This window comes from Ursus americanus, chromosome 34 (assembly GCF_024610735.1).
Source record: "Ursus americanus isolate L20-20 chromosome 34, mUrsAme1.1.p, whole genome shotgun sequence".
NCBI classification, from domain to species: Eukaryota; Metazoa; Chordata; class Mammalia; order Carnivora; family Ursidae; genus Ursus; species Ursus americanus.
Genome location: NC_142160.1, coordinates 19,655,799 through 19,677,928, shown reverse-complemented (window position 1 = coordinate 19,677,928; position 22,130 = coordinate 19,655,799). Strand labels below are relative to the sequence as shown.

Sequence of the window (22,130 nt, the reverse complement as noted above, 5' to 3'; positions counted from 1 at the left end):
GCACCGAGCACATCTGAGACATGAAACTTTTGCCACAACTGCTGACCTTTCTGCTGGTTGATGATTATGTCATTACATTTAAATCACCCATAAATTAGCACTAGATACGTGGAGGTGTGGTGGGAGGTGTGGGTGGAGTGAAGGAAATTAAAAGCTGTGGTCAGACTTGAAAAAAAAATACCCCAGAAAGCAACGTATGTTTCTGACAGTTGAAAACAGACTGCATCACAGACAGCAAAACCACATTTCCGCATGTTTTTTTTTTTTTTGGAATGGATCTGTGGTTTTATGCCACCAAGCAATATTTTGGTTTACCAAAATGTACTCTATGGCCTTTTTAATTTCATGTTTACTTAACTTTCCTTACTATCATTGCTGTTTTCACTCCACTGCAGCACTTTAAGACAAGTGTCTAAAGGGGGGGGGGAAGTTTAAAATATAGAATACGCTACATTAGGAAAAAAAAAAAAGGAGAAAATTAACCGCATATATAATTTGCACTGACTGAAGCATCCATTTTAATTTCAGTATTTAGATCATACATAAAGAACAATGGGGATAATTATTTCTTTTGAAATATAGTAGTTTCTCAAAACAATTACACACTCAGACGCATGTTTACACAAAATTTCTCAACCCAAAAAGGATATGGAATCACTGACCTATCCAGTCACTGGCCAAATGATAAAAAAATTAAAAAGAAACAGAAAAAAAAGAATGGAGCAAAGTTTCCATAGCTGATGAATAATTTAGAGGATTCTGTACCTATTTTTAATGTTAACAAAAAAAACTTTAAAAAGGAAAAAGTCAAAAATCAGATAATTTGCAAACTCCCACTATTATATCTATATAAAGGTAATGGCAGTAATCAAGCAAAAATGGTGAAGAGAAACACTTTCTCCCATACACTAACACAACGGTCACACACCTTCTTTAAAATGGTAAGTTCCTAAATCCAATGTCCGCAAAGAGCTGCCTGGCAAAGTCCATCCTGGCCTGGGTATAGAATAAAGGCACAAATACAGGTCTTACGTAAAAGAATCCTTGAGGTTCTTGGCAGGAGTACAGATTTGGCAGGAGATAAAGATGTGGATATAAAGGCATGAAGGAAAGAGAAGCAACACACTCACTTTTCTCCTCTTCCTTCTGTCACTCCCTCTCCTCCCTAGGTACCTCGCGCCCAGCATAGTCAAGAGCAAATCCCCCCTTCCAACGTTTCTTTTTCTATCCGTGGCACCAGGATTCTGCCAGGCTGCAGGGGTCAATGTCTTACGAACTCTCTCCTATGCATTTACACACCCCTCATCCAATGAACTGCTGGGTCACTTGGGTTCCTCCTTGCGAGTCCCACATCCCTCCTCAACCCTGTCCCTCTCCAGTCCTGTCCCTCTCCACTCAAATCATTTCAGCCAGCATTCACTCAACAACTGCTATCAGGACCCACGCTACCTGCTGAGACTAAGGCAATTCGCAAAACAGACGTGTCCTTGCCCTACCGTCTAATTAATCTTCTTCTGGCCCTCCCTTCAATAACCCACATACTATACTAGCATCCACGCCTTCTATAAACGAATCCCAAACCTGCCTTCTCAACCATTCTTTCCCCTATCCCAACCAAGCTGGAAACACTAACCAGAGCCTGAATATACACAGCCCTTTCCCATCTACATGGCTTCCACCTGGAATCATCCCCTCTCCTTTCCTCCTAAGTGACCCCTTCGTCTGAGGTCCCACTTAAATGCCCGGGCATCTATCTCAGGAGTAGCATCCTTAATCACTCCTGACTTCCTCTCTTCTGTCTATCCACACACACTGCCTTGTTTTGTTCACGTTGGTACAAATGCCATAAAAAGACTAGAATCTCCACAGAGGCAAGCCCATCACCTTTTCTAACTCCCTAGACCTCCAAGTATGCCCTATAGGTAGTGTGAGATCAATGAGCATTTGGTTAAAGATCAGTTCGAAGCCATCTTGGGCCTTTGGCTTCCATCTGAGGTCTCCAGCACTACCTCCTCTTAACCAAGTAACTCAGTGTAGGAAGACTAAAACAACCCCAGGAGGATTAAGTTCTTCTTCAGGTTTAAGTCTTTAGGTTATGATCTTCTTGACCTCTGTAGGTCCAGTTCTAGACATTTCCATTTGAGAAGCTAAATATTTCCATCTAAGATTGTTAATTTTGGGATGAGCCTCAAACAAACAAATGTGGCAAAAGCACGCCCCCAAACTGGAAAATCACATACAGGCCTACCTTGTTTTACTGTACTTCACTTCACTGTGTCGCAGATCCTGCATTTTTTAGGAGTCGAAAGTCTGTGGCAATCCAACATCAAGAAAATCTATCGGCGCCATTTTTCCAACAGCACTTACTTGTTTTACGTCTCTGTGTCACGTTTTGGTAATTCTCTCAATATTTCACGCTTTTTCATTATTATTCTATTTCTTATGGTGATCTATGATCAGTGATTACAACTCGCTGAAAGCTCAGATGATGGCTAGCATTTTTCAGCAAGAGGTTTTTTAATGTATATGTGTTGTTTTTTTAAGACATAATGCTACTGCACACTTTAATAGACTACAGTATAGTGTAAACATAATTTTTATATGCACTGGGAAACCAAAAAATTCATCTGACTTGGCTTACTGCAATATTTGCTTTATTGTGATGGTCTGGAACTGAACCTGCCAATACCTCTAAGATATTCCCGAATCAAGGAAAAATGTGGGATGTATAAATCTAAGCATGAATACCATCTGACGGCCCAAATGCAACAAAAATCTTACCAGAATTTTTTCTATATGCATCCAAAATTGATGCAAAATATCCTGAATTCTTGCTCAGATTTTAAGCAAATCCTATCAGCTTTGCTTAGATCTGGTTAAAATAGGTCCAAACTCTGAGCCATCTTCCTCGGCCAACCACATCAAGCATTTGGAAACAAGTAGCCATATTAAAAAGCGCGGTTTCTGTACATAAATGTACTATGCCTGACCCAGCCTCTCCTAAATCTGCCACCTCATAAATGTAAGGAAAGACTCACAAGGAGGCAGAGCTGCCAAACTGTCACCTCCACATTCCTGGAACTGCCATAAAGGTGAAAGCTTAAGAAGGGCATTCTGGAATTTTGCAGGACACAATTTCTCCATTAAGAAGCCCAAACAAGCATTCTGTCCTCCCCAAGTCAGCCAAAAAATATTCAAGCAAGTAACTGTGGAATTGCCACCATGTTTTTTATTGGCCACTTTAGGTTAACTGTAATATTTTTTGAGGTTAACCAACATAGATATACTTAGAGGTAATAAGCCACACTCCAAAACAATTCTATGTCCCAAAAAATCAAAAGCCTTTAAAATAGTCACCCACATTCATAGTACAGCTCAATGGAATATAGAGGGGGGGGAAAGCAAGTCCAAGTAAAACTTAGGTTTATGGATCAGTGCCCATGCATTCAAAGATAAAATAAACCCATATTCTTGACCCACAGGCTACTGAGAAAACTCAGGGTTCCATTTTATTACAACGTGACCAGGACTAGACAATGACAAGCACAATGCCCTCTGACCTCAGCAAGAGACCAAGTGAAAAGACAAAAGGACTGTTTTACAGCAAAACTGCCCTGATCCCTCAAGCGGGGCAGACCAGGCCGAGGTGTCATGTCCAGATCTCAAGTGGTCTGGTCTATCAGATACCTCTTGGTACTAACCAGACAAGGGTCTAAGCGAATGGCTGAAATGACCAACTATGTTCAGCAGGGACAAACGAAAGCTGATGAAGGACCAACTGTTCTCTACAAGAGGACTAAGACTAATTCTGGGACGCTCAATGGGTAGCCAGGACAAAGGCCTCACTTAAGGCCAAGAAACTTCCACTAATCCAATAGTTTCAAAGAAAAAAATCTCCCTTCAGAAAGGAAGGAAGCAAGGAAGGAAGGAAGGAAGGTGAGAGGGAGGAGGGAGGGAAGAAAGGAAGAAGTGATACCAGAGACCATGTAACATCCCCATTCAGAGCTTGAAAACCCACTACCACCAACCCTACTCTGCTTATCATCACAAGAAAACCTAAAGAGACGAGCATGACATGACACGTTTTCTCAAACTGACCGCATTAACTAGAGAAGCCAGGTAAGGTTGACTCTTGGCCTCTACACATTCCACGCCAGCAGCACCTCTAAGCCGTGACAACCAGACAGACCTGCAGACACTGCCAAAGCAGTCCTTGGGAGAAAAGAATTGCCCCAGTTTGAGACCACTGCTCTAGAAGGAGTTCTCAAACTCTCATTTGGGTCCCAGTTCCCTCACTGGATCACTGAGTGCTCATGGACTCTTCTCCCACAGAAACGGGCCTACAATTCTGCAAAGTTCAAGGACCATGTGGATCATTTAAAACCCAGCCAAGGACCCCCATCCCATTCTTACCCCTAAGCAGGCAGTTTTTTAGTTCTCTGGACACTCCCATGTGGTTATAAAAGGTACTGTGCCTGTTCTAGAGATTTCTAGAATCAGAAGTACAAAAATATCCATAAGCCTGTGGTCATGAGCCCAGGAGCCAGCAATAAAATCTGCAATAAAGATGAACCGATGGGTTCGCTAACCCAGTGCGCTTGTTCATAAAAAAAAAAAAAAAAAAAAAAAATGTATTATTTTTTTCTTCAACTCGAGTCATTAAACCAATTAATTCATGGTCTTGTGCATGGCCCTGTAGCCTTGGCTGAAAAACTACCCCCAATCCATATTTCTACTCAAGTTACACTAGTAAAAAGTCCTGAAGCAAACGAAAACAAAAACAAAAAAAAGGGAATTGTTTTGTAGATCAGAATCTGGAGATCACAGGTATTCCTTGTTAAAGAATAGAAAAAAAAAAAAAAGTATTCCTTCCACTGCATATGGGTGAAGTGTAGAGCCAGCACTGGATTTCCACGGAAGGGAGGCAGAGCCAGAGCCAGACTGCCCGTGGAAAGGGATGGCAGCTGGCAGAAACCGTGGCTTCGGTTAGTAAGACTCCACCTCAACACCACACGTCGCAACAAGGACTGGGGGCAAAGAACTCGCTGATCTGAGAACTCAAAAGGCACTTTTCTGATACAAATACATACCCAAAAGGGACCCGCTATTATCTGTAACACTTAAGAACACAGCAGCAGACTAGTACCTAGGGACATTTTAAAAATAAGAACAAAACAAAAAAAGCTGACCGTATTAAAATGGTCACTTAGGAGGCAGGTATCGCCCCTGGTTCAAGAACATGGACTCCAAAGTCAGACCGCCCGGGCTTAAAACCGCACTCTGCAACTTACTATAGAACCCTGGCAAAATTTCTTAGCTGCTCTTGATGTTACTTTCCTCATACACAATGAGGACAACCAGATCCCTTCCTCAAGAGTTACCCATTAAACAAATTAATACATCCAAAGCACTTACTGAATCACCTGGTACACAGGTGAAAATAACTTACTAATAATAACTTATTATTATCATTAAAACTTGCCAGACACACATGGAAAATCTGTAACTCCACCTAGTCACCGATGAGCTCTTAGCCTAGAGAAGGACTCATAAGATGTGGCCGTAGCTATGGAAGAAGCAACAGAGCACGTGGTCCCAGGCTGTAAATCACTGGCAACATGAGGATTTTTTTGGGTGTCTCCAATAGCCTCATACAGCTCACAGTCGGGTTCTTCTATATACATACATAATTTCCTCTTACGTAACATTGATTCTAAACCTTAACTTAAATGGCATGTCTCTAGTGTCAAGCAATGAAATTAAAAATGAACTTTTTTGCTAATGCTGGTGATTTTTAAATCATATGATGTTAGAGCTAAAAGACAGCTGAGAAATAAATCATCATCTGGAAATGAATCCTATCCTAAATTTTAAAATAGCCCATCGCCAGCTCAAGGACCTATGGCAGAACTGCAAAGAGAACACCTAACCCCTCATTGCCTATTTAGGCCTTTTTTGCTTGTCACAAAGCCGAGAGTCCTCCCTAAGAGCTCGGAGACAAAGCTTATACATAGATGGTTGGCACTCACATATGAGAAAGGCGATGAAATGGAAAGATGATACCCTTCCTTTAGTTATTCCAGCATTCATTTCTTCTATGTTCCAGAAACTGTTTTAGGGGCTAGGGATGCAGAAGTAACAAAACACATTCTTCCTTTTCAGAGCTTATCCTTAGTAAAGGAAACTGATCTCTAGTATGTCCTCAATTCACCAACTCAAAACGGCCAAGATTAAATACTGTCCCCTTCTTTTATTTGCTTATGACTAACTTACCATAAACCAAGCTGAGAAGTGCAAACCCTCCCCCAAATAAAAGAATCCTGATGGGACAATGCATGAAACCCAAGTGACTCAAGATCTCAAGCTTGTCGTAAGCTAGTCTACAGACATGCCTTCCACCCTGAGTGTCCTGAGGTAAACCTCAGTTAAAGAAACTGACACCTACTATGGATACTGGAAGGGTAACTAATCCCAGGAGTTAATTCCATAACAGATGACAAACTACTACATAGCCCCTAACACACTGGTAGAAAATTCCTGGATCCCAATATAAATTATACATCTCACAAGTTGTATTATTAAGTTTTCTAACATATAAGCCAAAGTAAAGGTATAAAAACAGATCACTTTAAAGAAACACTGGTATTATATCACATATATTTATATTACCTGTAACAGTAATATTATATAAATTAGTGCATTCTGAACCATCCACTAATTAACTGTGGGACTTAATCATTTAACATCTGCATCTCATTTTATTCACCCATAAGATAGGAAAAATGCTTTAGCAACATTATCGTGACTTAAATAATGGATGAGAAAGCACCTTGTAAAATATAAAGTACTATATAAACTTAAATACCCATTTCTACTCCCAGCTTCATTAGGTTACTTTTGGACTGAAAGCAAACAAGCAAGCAAGCAACCTCTGAGAAGAGTTCTTTAAAAAAACTTTCTAAGACTAAAAAAAAGCGACGATAAGTCTCAATTTCTAGTCAGTGGGTCACAGAAAATAACAAACCCAAACCAAAGGGTCATTTTAGACCAAAGGAGCTAACAGGGATCTGGATGTTCATTTACACTCTCATCGAAGCTGAGAAAAGTATAGCCCTGAGAAGTTAAGGTACTCAGCAGTATCACACAGCTGGTCACCGGCAGGGCCAGAACGAGGATCTTAATCCCGGGACTCAGTCAAGTATTTGGGGGGAGAGAGGAGGGTATATGTTGGTAGTAGAGTATCCCAAACACAGCACTTGGAATATGGCAGGAATATCCATTATACCAGTGATCTAAAAACAGAGTCACACCCAGGACCCATTTCACAAAGTTATTTAATTTCTGTATCTCAGTCCCCTCCTCATAGAGAAAATGGAAATAATAATACACTATAATCTCGTAAGGTTATTGTGAGATTAAGTGAAATAGTCCCCTCACGATAAGCTCTCTAAAATCACTGCTATGATTATTACTCTTTCGATAACACTATACCATCTCCACTAACTAAAAAACTAACATCTCTTTAAAGTTCCTTGTCCCTTGAAAAGCACGAGACACTTGCCTTTTTACTGCTCTGGAGGGTAGTCAGCTGAGCACACGACAGTGTGTTAAGATCAGGCTCTCGCCACACTCATTCAAACCACATGTGCGCAGACTTATTAATAGTAAAAGAATTCTTCAGATAAACACTGACTAGTGACATAGTGATGTTCAAACTGAATTTTAAATTCAGTTGGGACGCATTCGTGTCTTCATCATTAGAAAGGCAGATTCCACATGCTCGAATCCATATATGCTACTTTATCCTAACTCGCTCCCGAAAGGCACACCAAGCTCGGTCACTCTCACTTCCCTTTCCAAATCTGTCATTTTTTCCACAAACTTAACAAGCAGGCACCACAGGCCTAACTAGGCTTGGAAACTCCATTTCTGTTATCCTGCAACCCAAATATTAGCCCTGAAAAATATGAAATCACACACACTCTTGGCTGGAGCTCCATCGGACTGTGAGTATTCCCTCACAGGGATTTCATGGGCACCTTCTGTGTGCCGGGCCCAGTTCTCAGTACTAGGGACCCCACAGAATAGACACCCCTATTCCCATTAAGCTTACCTTCTAGTGGGGCGGGAGACTGGCAAGACACAAGGCTGTATCTAGTACAACGTTTGCAGAGCATGCTCTAGGAATGCAGAAAAAGCCAGTTTTATTAAGCACTTTGCTAAAAGTGGATCTAGGCTGCAGACTTTCGTTTGTGGATCCTAAGCCTCCCTTTGGGCAGAGCCCAAGTACTAGAAGGGTAGAGAGGAAAAGAGGAAGGCTCTGGACTCACACAAACACCCAGGTCAGATCTCTAGCTCAGGAGAACACTGTAACACCCCCTGGACTGCCAACAGCATCCCCAAGCTCCTCACGTGGCACACAGCCAAGAACATCACAGGAACAAGCACGCTGTTTGCTGTCTGGAAACAGCATGGTCAGGGAAGGGAGCCCTGGAAGGGAAGTCGAGAAGCCTACTTCCTTTTCTGCCAGTGACTCTCACCATGCGACCTCGGGCATGTTCACCGACCTGCGTGAACCCGAGGCTCCCCGCCCGCGTGCTGCCCCTCCTGTGCTGTGACACCGGGCTAGTCTCTTAAGCCCTTAAGCCTCAGTGTCATCTGTTCAAGGAGGCCAGGGGAATGACACTGCTTGGCAAACTGTCGAGTACTCCACTGACAGGAGCTATTTAAATAAATACATGGATCCGAAGCTTGCTACTTGCTTTACAGGAACAGCAGGAAGATTAAGGAGAACATATAAAAGGCCTTAAGCTCTCTGTAAAGAGAGGGTGTTACAGGGTACTCGTGCTCATAATTTCTACAATTACTATTCTCTCCACTTGTATTTCCTTACATTTTCAAATTCCTTAACCAAAATAATCCACAAACCTAGAGAAGCAGAAAACATAGTGCAAAAGTCAGAGTATCCTAATTAGAACAACAGTAAGTGGAATAAGCTTGCTAAGAAATCAGGAAGCGGATACCCCTCTTCGTCTCCTTCACCTCTCGCTGCCCTCGCTGCTGCAAGCGCCAGGCCACCGCCGGGATCTGAGGTGCACCTGCCGGCCGGCTACAGACAGAGCCCCAGTCCTGTGCCAGGACGGCAGCCGCCCTTTCTCTCCATGAAATGCAGCAGCTCCCTTCACAACACAAACCCTGAAGTACCTGTGGGCAAAATCCTCAAAAATAATGACGAAGTGACACAACGAACCAGAAGACCGAGCATCCACGGGGCGTCCGGGACTATCTCTCTTCTGCTTCTCTGACAATCCACTTAGGAAGAGCCACACCTTGCCCTTCATTCCCACACTGGCTGGAGCACGGCTTACACAATGAGGCTCTGAGGAAAGTTCTGGCCCGGTGGTAGAGAAATAGCAAGAGCGTGGCATAAACACTGGGTCAGTTCCAACGAAAATAGAGAGGGTATAGAGATCTGCGTTGATGAATGCTGGCTAAATCCCTCTTTACAGATATACAGCAACTACCACTGACAGCTGTTACTAAGGAAAAGTCAAAACAACCCTGACTTTTGCTTTTAACTCAGACTCCTGAAGCCCTTGCCGCTTAGAGGAGAGCAATACTAATTTCATGAATTCTGTTTGCAGTACACTTAGCGCGGAACGAGGCAAGTCCTGAGCCTCACAACTGGCATTATCAGTGCAAACACCCAGCTGCCCCCCCCCCAAGATGCCGTCTCCTGCTTTTCTCCAACAGCCCCGCTCGCAAAAGTGGTGACTGAGCCACAAGACCACTGGATGTGCCACCCTTGCTGGAGTGCTAGGGTTTCTTAAAAGGGGAGGTGTGAAAGGGGATCAAGGGAAGGCACCTTCTAAAAAATCACATCCCCTTCACTCGGCTCCGTCACCAGCAAATATATTACTGCTGTCCTGAAGTGACAAACCAGACTACCCAGTCACATCAAAGGCAGTAAAAATGTCCTCATTAAACACACGCAGACATACACACACACAAATAACTCCTAAGTGCACATTTTAAACATTTCATTCCCGATGCACTTTACCTATTCAATAATACAGAAAGAAAAAAAAAAAAGGTAAAATTCTAGGAGCGGAAAGGGGAAATGGGGAATGTAAGAGAAATGGCTGTTGCCAGCCATATCTCGACTGCACTGAGGCTGCAACAGCACGTAAACACACGAAGTAGTCCAACCCAGCCCAAAGGCATTACTACTTAAGATACAAAGAATTTTGCCCAGAAAAAAATAAATAAAATAAAAACAGTATCCAGTAGGGAGTAAGGGCCAGTGAGAAGGAAATATCCCTTTGTTTGAAAGCTGCAAAGAAAATCTTTGAGCAGCAAAAGCATAATATTTGCCTTCATTTAAAAGTTTGAGTTGTGTGTGATTTCCTGCATCTAAGAATCTCTTTCTGAACTACAAAGAGGCCACAAAACATCACGTTTTCCCCTCCCTGTTTTCCCCTTCAAAAACCCACAAGATGGTGATTAACAAACAGCCCCTTGTCTTCAGGCAGAGTTTTAGAAGCCACTAGGAAAAGATAAAAGTTAAATGGAAGAGCAAGTTTGTAAACAAATGAGAAATAGGTTGCCCGGGGAGGCAGCAAACTCAGCCGTGATAAGCAGGCAGCTGTCTTCGCCCCACCTGTGGGAGACTCCGTGCAAAAGCGACCCTCACCCTGTCACCCACTGAAAGCAGCCTGAAGGACACTCCAGGTACGAGCCCCAAGTTCAGTGACTTAAGGACGATCCCCAGGCCTATCCCAGCCTCCCAAGGGTGATCCATTCCTGCAACGAACTAGGGCCTGAATCTCCGACCCAGGGCAGACCTATCTCCCAAGAGACATCCTCCCAGGTAAATTCATCTGAAGTCCTGAATCCACCACCTAATAACTATATCACCTTGTGCAGATCGGATCCTGCTTAATCACCCTTTGATCGGACCTAATCCCTTTCTTAGGATCATTGTGAGAATTAAAGAATCTGGCAGTGTGCCCAGACAAGTGGTAAGCACATGCCCGGTATATAATAACATTCACTTCCACTGAAAGGAATTTCCAATTCCACTCAACAATCACTGCTTTAGGTGAACAATCTTCAGATACTCTATGAGACCTCAAAAAAGAGAAAATTCAGAATTCGACATGTGAGAAGAGAAAAAAGGGGAAACCCACACCATCCAGAAAACACTCCTAATTATGCACATACCCTGACAGGTTAAATCTCCTCCTCACAGATCTGCTTCTTTTGAAAGCCCTGTGACAAGTAAAATGACAGCTCACTGCTCGCTCCTGCCCAAGGCACTGCCAACTTGCTATCAACTGTCCTAATGCTGGATCCTCTCAGAGTTTTGGGAAAAATAAAACTTAAAATCTATATATATATCTAGATTTACTAAATAGGACTGAAGCTGGGTCCCTACCCCAAAATGTCCAGATCAGACAGGCCAGAGGTAAAAAACCACCACCAATAACCTCCATTTGGTTAATATGAATTGTGAAGTATTACTGAAGACTAAGTAACCCTAAATTAGAAGAGGTGGCTTTAAGCCTCAATGAAAAACACACACGAAAGCCCAAGAAGCCCCTCTCCCACCCAAGCACGTGCTCTTACTTGTAATCGGAGGGTTTTCGCACAGTCATCAAAATTTCAATTGTAATCTCTTTGAGATTTTCCAGTGCAGTAGTGTCCACCCCCTGTTCCTCACCCTCTAGACTATTCCCTAATGTTTATACAGCAAAAGAAAATCCTGTCAGTAAAATGTTCATTGGTTTATTCCTTTCAGCTAGAACATCCCACCTTCGGTAATCATTCACTTTCATTGCCATACAAGAGTTCAATCATCCATTTCTGAGAAAAATAATTAGTCACTGTGTGAGAATACAACAGACATTCTCAAACACCTACTCCTGCACCGAATCCTCCAAATCCAAGCACCTTTAGTCTCAGACAGGAGACGTGCAAGAAACTAGTAATATTTTTTTTAAAAAATAAGTTTTCTTATGGGAAATCTGGTCGAAACGGAACTTTAAACAAATGGACTTCCATTGCAAGCACTGTCCCCAAATAAATTTACTGCACCCTCGAATCAAGTCCACTCAAGGCTGGAATGTCATGCCAGTCATCTATTACTTCAACCTCAATAAATCTGTTTTTACTCTTCAAATCCTAGGCTACTTCTAAAAGAGTTCGCTAAAAAGCACCAACCTAATTAACAACGGCTTCCTCTGCAACAGTGGCCTTGATTTCACTTATTTACACATTAACTGCAGCCTCCTTTTGGCCAATCCAGTCTATTCTCTGTACCATGCCGAGCCTTTTATCTGCCCTGGACAGCATTTTCTCCAGCAGATGAAGTAGATGCCGATTGATTTGCTGTCGAGCATGGTAAATTAATAGCAACAAATTGCTGAGGGCCCGGCTCGCCGCTCCACCATGCTTCGGCAGTTTTGCTTTATTTGCTCCATGATGGGCAGCAGTCGGCCTCTTCAAGTCAATTTCTTCTTAACAACCTGCAATACTTTTCAATGGTGAAAATAGAGCTGTTCCTTGTAAGTCAGAAATCAATATCCTATTGCCCTTAGAAAATGCTAAACAAGCAGTATTGGCAATCCACTTGGTACTAGAGGGTATCAGATATAATGCAAATCCATACTGCTTCCCTCCTTGTAGTTATTACAGTTTGCTAAAAGGTTCCTAATGTCATTTATCATCATTTACCATCGACCAGAGAGGCTATGATTATGATATCCTATCAGTTGGCAAGGCCCTTTCATTTCTATTCAATTAATATTTTAGCAGCACTCAAATGGTTGTGGCCCAAGTCTCATAATAAAATTTACATGGCTTGGAGTGAAACGAGAGTTTTCCTGCTTTGACTAAAAAACAATAACAATTATACATCTACACACACATATGCACACGTGTATGTACATACACACACACACACAGACATGTGTATATAAATGTGCAGTATTCGCTTCTTTTAGGCTCTAGGTATAGACGTCCCAAACTTTCTAATTCTAAAATTCAAATACTAAGCTAAATTTTTTTAGAAGCAAAAAAGATCTTCAGGCTACAGAATATTGCCTATGAGAAAGTCACGAGACGTTCTCAAAATGTGGTATATTCATCTCCATTCAGAGTTCCTATAGGTGGAACTCACATACCTCCTGTTCCTCATCTACATCCAGTATTCACTTTTTAAAGTGGTAACTGCTGCTGTCAGATTAAATCAGGGAGGTCTTCTTTAATTACAGCATTACAGGTGAAGGATGGGAACGAGCAGCGTTTAGCAATGTTATCAACTGCATGCATCGCTCTGTTCTGCCCACGGTCACTGACCCATTTAGAAGCCACACTGTATTTATAAAGAGGAACGATCAGCAAAAAAAGTAACAACTAAACCATGGGCCAACTGTTCCATCCAGAACAACAACAACAAAAAAAAACACAAAAAACCCCACACTTAGGGAAATCCTTAGGGAATAAAGGCCAACGTACTTTCATTTTAAAAAATTCCAATACGAAGACATCAAAATAAAACGTGTCATTTCTAACCATGTCCCATTTGTCATCTTCATGTTCATGTTGGAATTTAAGACAGTGGTGAAGCATTAATTCACGTTATGGCCTAGAACCGTCCATTCTAACTTTTCTGGGTTTTTTTCCAGCTTCCTCTGCTCAGCTCTATCGATCCTACTGAAGAGTACCAGAAATTAGATTCATATTTTATGCTCTAACTCCATGTCATGTCACCGAGTTCCCCTTTAAAAAAAAAAAAAAATCAACTAATTCTACCAGACTAATGCTATTTACTCAGTTACCAAAATTTAAATTAATTATGTTCTCAAACATAATTGTTAAAAATTGGCAACATTATGCAGGCTTAATTAAGATTAAATCCAATTTACTAAATGTACTTTAATTGGTACTAATTACATTAGCTTTCATTTCAGAATGACAAATTCCCCATAGATTTCACTCTATAGTCCTCTATCAGAATCAACACAGGGTGACTGGCGATGAACATCATACAGAAAGGGGAGGGGCCATAACACCAGACCCCCCCACCCTGTTTTGTCACTGCTCTGTGCTTTTATCCTTTTATCAATTTGCTAAGTCACAGAGTCATGACTCCATCACAGCCATCATTTTCTGTTCCAATGAAAAATTTCTCTAAAAATAAATACTCTGTGGCTGGCAGCAGCCAAGAAGAACAGGAGCGTTAACCAAAAAATACACAAAGGTTTCGAATATCAGGGCCACCAATTACTAGGGTACTTCCAAGGACTCCGGGGACTCCTACTCTTGAACCCTTCAGAGACACAAATCTAATAAGTGAATAAGCCTAACCCGATCTTGAGAACTAGGCCCAATTATGCCGCAGGGCAACTTCCCTGCATTATTGCTGCTTTCCATTACGAGGGTATCCAGCGAGTGCATCTGGAAGAGAGGCCAAGAGGAACCAAGGCTGTCTGCCTAGGAAAACAAATAAAGACAGATATGCCTCTGTGCTTAAGGGGGGAAAAGAAAGAAAATATAATAAGTAGGTGGTTTGCAGGGCTGTCTGTATTTCATAATGTGATAAACTGCCCTCAGGATTCTTGATATGATTGAATTTAAAAGCAAGAGGAAAAAAAGGGAAAATGTACTCCATTCTCAATTTTAAATGGATGGCATTTGAGGCCACCTGGACAAGAGGATGACAGAATTACAGAGGTATAAAATGTGTAAAATTAAGGGATCTCCCACACTACCCCCCCCCCAAAGAAATGCATACAATCAAATACAAGCTCTGTGCCTCTCAGAACTGCGAATTGTATAAAGAGATCTGGAAACTAAGTGTTATGGTAAATAAGATACAGGAGGAGAAATAAAAGAACATTAATCATCTGGCTCAATCTTGAAAAAGACATTAATTAATCTTGGATGGTGGTGTGAGGACAAAAAACAAAACAAAAAAAACACATGTACAAGATCCAGACCTAAAATGACACGTAATGAGCATAATTAACAAACAATATCTCTCATGTAATTTATTCCTGTAAGGTAGAGCTAAGGGGAGTCCACACATAGGCTTGACGGATTTTTGTTTAAGCAGGAGATATTTACATCACGAATCTAAACAGAAAGGACAAAGATGCCAAAATAAGAACTTAATTTTAATGTGCAGAAAACTATACTATAATGTTAATATTTACATAATTAAATAGCTTATGAAGTAAAAAAAAAAAAGTATCTGAAATAAAAAATTCTCAGCATAAGTGACAGCTCATTTTTTCCCAACTTTGTGTTCAAATACTGTTTATCCATAGATGGCTTTTACTGTCCAACAGTCATCTTTGAAAGATCTACTATCTGTAAGTATGTGGTAATTACATATATTCAGAAAGGAATCCATAAGTAGTAAAAGCCTAATAATATGTGATCATTTTGTATGTTTTAAACTTAGAAAATAATCATATCTACCACGAGTACGAATAAGAAATGAAAAGCATTAAGTTTTCCCTCATCTTTTCCCAGCAGGTAAACACATACACACCTATTCTGAAAGAGCTGATGAGACAAACCTGAAGCACTTTCACTAGAAGATCACTAAAAATAAAATATTATTGCCAAGCAATATTTTTTACATAAACACTATTTTTCTACGTAGAAAATTTAAACCAAACCATTTTATTCAGTTTCTTAAAGAAAAAAAAAAGAAAGAAAAGAAAAGGCTGTTTGAGTCATACCTCTCAACACTTTCTGACTAATCATTATCTTTTTTGTTTTGTTTTGTCTTTTTCTTTTTTGGCTGAACTAGTTACTAGATGTGAAGGCCCCGTGTTGAACCTTATCACACCTTCCTATCAAGCTCAATTTACTCTGTGCAAATTTTGGAAGTACAGTTACAGTTCCTGGTTGAGACCCAACTAAGTAGCCTCGGGGAACCAGTACCAGGATATTATTTTACATCAATTTCTTTCGTAGCTCCACAGATTTCATTGTGATCCTCCCAGCTCACCCTGTATGCATTCTTCCACACCAAGCCAAGGAAGGTTCCACACAATTTACAGTTCCTCTTTTTAATATTTTCTAAGAAAAGCCCTCTCCTAAGACAAGTTTGCAATGCCCGAAATACATAAATTAACTCTTTCAAAAGAAAAACAAGACATTTTTTAAAATTCAGCATCCTGCTTTTGAAAGTGCACAAAATTTAATATGCATTCAGACATTTGAAGTCACGTTTTTAAATGATTAAAATCAGGATAAAATGCAAAAAAGGACAGGGAACCACACCTGAAAAGATAGTATTCCCTTCAGTAGTCTTTTAAAATACAGGAAGGCACAAAAACATGCAGAATAAAATTGCAAAACATACAATTTTCTTTCTAAAGTGCAGAGTATTACTGTCATTTCAAATGGTTATAAAGAAATAACTTACCTGCTTGTGCATTTCTATATTCAACCCATAGGACATCTCATAATACTGTCAAAGAAGGGAAAGCAATTAATTTCGTGCCTTTCATTAGTCTCCCTAGTTTGTTCCAAATGCCCCAAGTATGTTTAAAACAAACATAAAAGCCTCACCTAAAGCAAAATATCCACAATACCTATGCTAAGAAGGAACACTTAACTTAAACTAGCAGCCACCCTAAGACACAGACTCTAAGAGAGTAACTCACAAAACGGAGAAAATCAAGCTCACACATAGCATTCTTAACATCTCCAGTGGTCTTTATACATCACAAGCAGATGAATCAAAAAGATCTGATGAAAATTTAGTACCATATGGACTCTAATTCCTAGGCACAGCGGGCAAGTTAATGGCAAGTGTCTCATACAAATGCTGACGCTTTGAAAGAACTGTTCAGAAAGGTGATGCTGCTTCAGAGTTCTGTTTCTCATTTTTAGTATACTGCTCATGTTCATACATTCAAAGGAAAAAGGCTTGATAGGAAATGAATGAGTTACTCTGGAGCATTTATGAACAAGCATAAAAACATGCTTGGTAAGACTTCTGAAAAAGCAGATACGATTTTTTTATTTGGACGTGTAGTGTAACAGTCATTACAGAAATTCTGGCAGGACAAATCGGTTATACAGGAGACGACACTCCTCAAACCAATGTAACACCACAGAAATTGAAAACACACGAAACACATGCAAATACACACACACACACACATACACACACACAAGTAACATAAAAAGCGGGAAAAATCTGAAAAGGTGCCTGGTGTCTTTTGATATCCATCCTTCTCTAAAAGAAATGAAACCTTAAAATTCTCACTGTATACAGAAAAATTGGTTAAGATTGTTTGGAACAAGAGCAATAAAACAACAAAGAAAACCACTAACGCAAAAACATTTTGCTTGTGACTCGCAACAAAACATAAATGAGGTTTTTTGGGGTTTGTTTTTTTCAATCTATAAAAACAAAGCACAGAGGATTATACCCCACGCAGCTGAACTTTTTGAAAATTCAAATCAAAGCTGGTTGTCAGAGGCAAGTTATAACATCCTGGAATTACAGGTTGCTAATGATCACATTCCCACAACCTCAACTGCACTGGCACGCTGTGACTGGGCTCTATCCTGCAGCTGCCAGCAATCTGAACATATCCTTGCTTTGGTATCCTAAACTAATAGGCACTTTGAATCTGTGACACAGTTTTCTTACCATGACATAATGCCGCTGCATCTCGGTCTTCTCACTGGCGAGTTTCTCACATTCCAGCTTCAGGCTGTTCAAGACATAATGAAATCTAAGTACAATGCAGACCTTGACTTACGTTCTTCAAATGTAAATAGACATTCCCTCCTCTAAATCATCACCTACAAAATGCCAAATCAACTATCTTAAACAGAATCCTCATTACTGAAAGAGAGATGGTGGGAGAGAAAGGGGTGACTGGAACCAGCCTGGACTTGCCCTTTCAATGAGGATCAAATGTGGGGTTTTTGTTTAAGAAAAAAATCCTCTAGCCAATTTAATTCCAGAACCGCATCCAGAAATGAACATTCCCTAAATTCATTTAATGAAAGAAAAAGAAAAGAAACGTCAATAATGTGCACATACCCAAGCACAAATTTAAGTCCCCCAAAATGTCACAAGGGAGTTTTTTTTTTCTTTAATGTTTCACGAAGAAATTAACGACAATATGAATCAAGCATGTCTTATGAATGATGTCTTATTTGTTCCCTCCAAAACAGAGACAAGTTGAATACCACCACCCAGGGGCAAAGTGCGGATCGGGTTCAGTGGCTCGTTTTGGTTCTTGCATTCAAGAAATAAGAATTACATGTCATTAGAAAGCTAGCGAAAGAAAAATACTTCAAAGGCACTCTAAGCCTAACGATCGCCTCTAAGAAGAAAACATTTTTTCAGCATAAAAGTAATGAAATCGCTCACTTGCGACTTCCCAGGGCTCTCAGCTCATGGTATTTCAGTGGAATGGCAGAAAAAAGTGAGACGGAATCAAGCCCAGAGTAATAAAGAACCAAGGAAGTCAAAAGGCCCCAGAATCTTCCCAACCTTCCATTCTCCTGGCCCCAATAAATCAATATCGAAAGTTTGGCCTCAGCATTTTTCAAGTCTCCTCAGTTTCGATTGTTCTGCCTCCTTTTTATTTATTTACAGGAGAAGGGAAGAATGCTTAATTTCTTTACACCTGCCTAAGGAAAAGAGGCCTTGACTTGCCCTTTCTGCCCACAAGTAAAAATGATAATATCACCTTTGTGGCGGCCAAAAAAAAAAGGGGGGGGAGTGTTCGTGTGTGTATGGGGGGGATAGACAAGAGCTAAGCAAACAGGAGGATCAGCTAAAGTCAATATCGTTACCTGTGGTATTGAGCCTGTAAAAACTGAAACTCTTCCTTAATCCGATCACAGGACTCGGAAATTGTAAATTTAAAGGGTTGAGCAGGCTGATGCGGTGCCTAAAGAACAACAATAAAATATTTAATTAGCCCACATCACAGGCGAGGCAGGGAGATGGAGAAAACATACCACGCGGCGCTAGCGGAGGGGGGGTCACCGCGCAGGCAAGCAAAGAGCGATTAAAACTCTAATCTAGCGCCCCCCCCACCCCCCGCCTCGCCGCACAGCCGGGCAGGGGCTGGTTTCGGCTTGGCCCCGGGCCCCCGCGTCCTCTGGCCCGCCCCGGACCCAGCGGGTTCGAGACCCCGCTCCGCTCCCCCGCCAACCGCGGGCGCCCGGGGGCCGGCGCGCCGCGCCCACTCCCTCCCCACCCGGAATCGAAACTGGCCCGTCGGGGGGACTCGCGCCATGGCGTCTGGCCGCGGTCAAGTCGGGGGAGGGGGGACGCGCCCTCCACCCTCCGCGGCCGGCAGGCGGGCTCGCTCTCGCGTCCCCGGGGCCCGCGGCGCGAGGGGCCGGCGCCCCGCACTCCCGAGCCTCAGCCGGACCAGCCGCGCCGCCGCCGAGGGCGCCCTCCCCGCCCCGGCGCGGAGTCGCGCCTCCTCCATCGCTCGCCGCCCCCCCCTCGAGGAATCGCGGCGCGGGGACGGCAAACCGCTCGGCGCGGCTTCCAGGGGCTTCAAAGACAACAATAAGAAAATGGCTACAACTCAATTGCCTCTCCGCACCCCCTCCGAGAGTGCTACCGCGCCGGGGGGTGGGGGGGTGACGGCAGGCGGCTCCCCAAGCGGGCCGCGCGGGGCGCGGGGCGCCCTCCCCGCCCCTCCGGCCCCAGACACAACTCAGCGCGCAGGGGGCGACGCGGGGAATCCCCCCGCGCTCCGCGAGCTCGCGCCCCGCCGCCCGCACTCACCGGGTGTCTGGTCTGCGGGTACATCTTGCTCAGGTCGCGAATCATCCAAACCGATTTAGTTGGCTGCGCTGGGCAGAGGCGCGCGGCTCATTGGCTTTAATGGCCCCGAGAAGGAGGTGGAGGAGGTGGCGGCGGAGGCGGCCGGCCGGGTCCGAGGGGCGGCTCGGGCGGTCCCGGCCCCCGCCGGGTCTCGCGTGACGCGGGCGGCAGGAACGCGCGGCGGCGGCGGTGGCGGCTGGGTGCGGGCGGCCGGGCCGCTCGGCATTCCTCGCGGGCGTCACTGGCCCGCCGCGGGCATTGTCCGGCGCGCGTCTCCCGCGGCAACGCTCCGACGTTCGCTCCGCCGAGGCGCGCCCGCCGAGCCCAGCGCCGCGGCCGCGCCGCTCCCCCGGGCCGGGAAAGTGCGAGCTCCGCGCACCAGCGCCCGCCGGCAGCGCCGCCCGCCCGCTCGCTCGCTCGTCCCACTCCAAACTTTTTTTTTTATTTGTCTTTTAATTGGTTGTTATTCCTCCGAATGAATGATCTCTCTCTTCTTTCCTAAAAGCAAACACAAACTCCTTTGGTTCGGAAGAGGTCTCGGCGGTGCTTTTTGGTTTCTCTGGAGATTTTTTCACTTCACAGCAACGATCTTTTAAAAGGCACCTTTTAGCTTCTTTTACCACATCTCATTTCCTTATTTTTCTTCCTTCCTGTTTTCTTGTCTTTTTTTTAACCCCAAATTGAAGGGGATTATAAAAATAAAAGAGAGTGAAACGCTTGCGGCTTTTTTTTTTTAATTCTCTCTCCTTTCAAACTCTGCGAACACCACCTCAAAATAATATACAAGTGTGTGAGAGAGGGGGAAGAAAGCAGCCAACAGCCCAAACACCCGCTCAGAACAGCTCTAACAACACGCTCTGTGTAGGTGACTTCTTTGACCAAATTTAGCAGCAGCTAATCATTAACATTCTGATACATATTCACAACCGTCCGTGGAGGGACCGCGGAGCATCCCGGGAGATGTAGTCCACCCCCAGCGACCGCGGTCGAGGATTCGGCCAGATTGACTACAATCACCGGCCCGCCACGCGACCGCTTTGGGGCGCTCTTCAAGCGCCCCGCCCACCTTCGGCGCGGTAGGCGTCTCCAGCAACCAATCAGAGATGGCTGAACATTAATCGCCGTTCTGTGTTACTGCCCATCATTTCACAGCTGACAAATAGCGAGCCAGAGGGGAGGAGCTGGCCGAGCTGGAGCCCACGTGGGGGCCGGGCGTCGTCCGCGGTTCGGACCAATGAACGGAACGGGATGGGGTTAGCGGAGGCGGAGCGGAGATGGCCCGCCCAAGGCGGAGCTTCGTCTTGGCTGACGTTCCTTAGCGCGAGCGTTCGAACCAGGGAAACATTTGTTCAGCTGTCAATCAAAGTAACGTGGGCCTGGGAGAAGCGGTGGCGGCTGCTGCGGCGGCTGCTGCTGCTGCTGTTGCTGTTGCTGCTGCCCTGGCTGCATCTTCAGAACTGGGTGTTGGTGGCGGTGGTGGCGGCAAAATAAAGAGGGTGGAGGGGGCGGTAAGACTCGAGGCTGGTCAGAAGATCTTCCGGGTCTCGTCCTCCCACCCGCCCCCCTCTAACCCAAACACCCTCGGCCCCTTGCTCCTCGGCCGCGCCAGGAATGCGGACTAATTAGGGTCCAATGTCTCCTTAAAGAGACAAGCTCGGCCTTGTGTAACGCGCCGAAACCCCTGTTGAGACAAGAGAGGGAGGATCACGCCGATCCCACTTCGTTCGGTTCACATCAATTTTACGCGCCGCTGGAGCCGGCATAATTTTCCGTGTGAACGCGGACTCGGGCCCCTGTTCTTGCTTAGAGCAGGAGACTGAGCTGCGAGACGCTTACCGGGGCAGGGGGCCAAGGGCGCGGGTGGGGAGGGCGCCCCTCCGAGCCCCGAGAGGACTGTGATTGCCGTTTAACCCCGAAGTGGGACCGGTTTCCCCAAGCAACAATGAGAGGAAGCACCCCAAGTCGCTCCCCTCGGGGCCCACGGGGGCGTAACCGTGGAGTCTCGGGGTGGAGCTCGAGACCCGGGGGCAGGGGTCGCTCGATTCCCAAAGAAACTTAGTCTAGGGGGCCACCCGCATACCGCAGACTGTCAGTCGGTCCCGCACTAGGGCAGTGTCAACGAGGTACCTGACGCAGGCACAGGGTAGAAAACGTCCCTGCGCCCCTGAGGCGCTCCTTTCTCCCAGATCAGAAACAGACTGTCCCTCTTTTTCCTGCTCTTTGGAGGAGCAAGTCAGTTTGACGTGGTTGAAACGGGCCAGGCCAAGCGGGCCACGAGAGAGGGCGGGTCGGCCAC

The 22,130-nt window shown here is 44.1% G+C and overlaps 1 protein-coding gene across 9 annotated transcripts in view; it reads right to left on the bottom strand.

The window, feature by feature from the left end:
- TLE4 (TLE family member 4, transcriptional corepressor) overlaps positions 1-20,715 on the bottom strand; it is a 139,894-nt gene extending 119,179 nt beyond the window's left edge. For 5 of the 9 annotated variants that reach the window (XM_045781038.2, XM_045781039.2, XM_045781046.2 and 2 more), the window contains exons 1-4: positions 19,796-20,715; positions 18,844-18,941; positions 17,684-17,747; positions 16,445-16,489 (exon numbers count right to left, since the gene is read on the bottom strand). In XM_045781038.2, coding sequence (XP_045636994.1) covers positions 16,445-16,489; positions 17,684-17,747; positions 18,844-18,941; positions 19,796-19,840 — 252 coding nt within the window. In that variant the 5' untranslated portion in view covers positions 19,841-20,715. Of the gene's footprint in view, positions 1-16,444; positions 16,490-17,683; positions 17,748-18,843; positions 18,942-19,253; positions 19,366-19,795 lie in introns of those variants that run through there. The other 4 variants (XM_045781047.2, XM_045781045.2, XM_045781040.2 and 1 more) reach the window with 2 other exon arrangements.
- Positions 20,716-22,130: the final 1,415 nt, after the last annotated feature.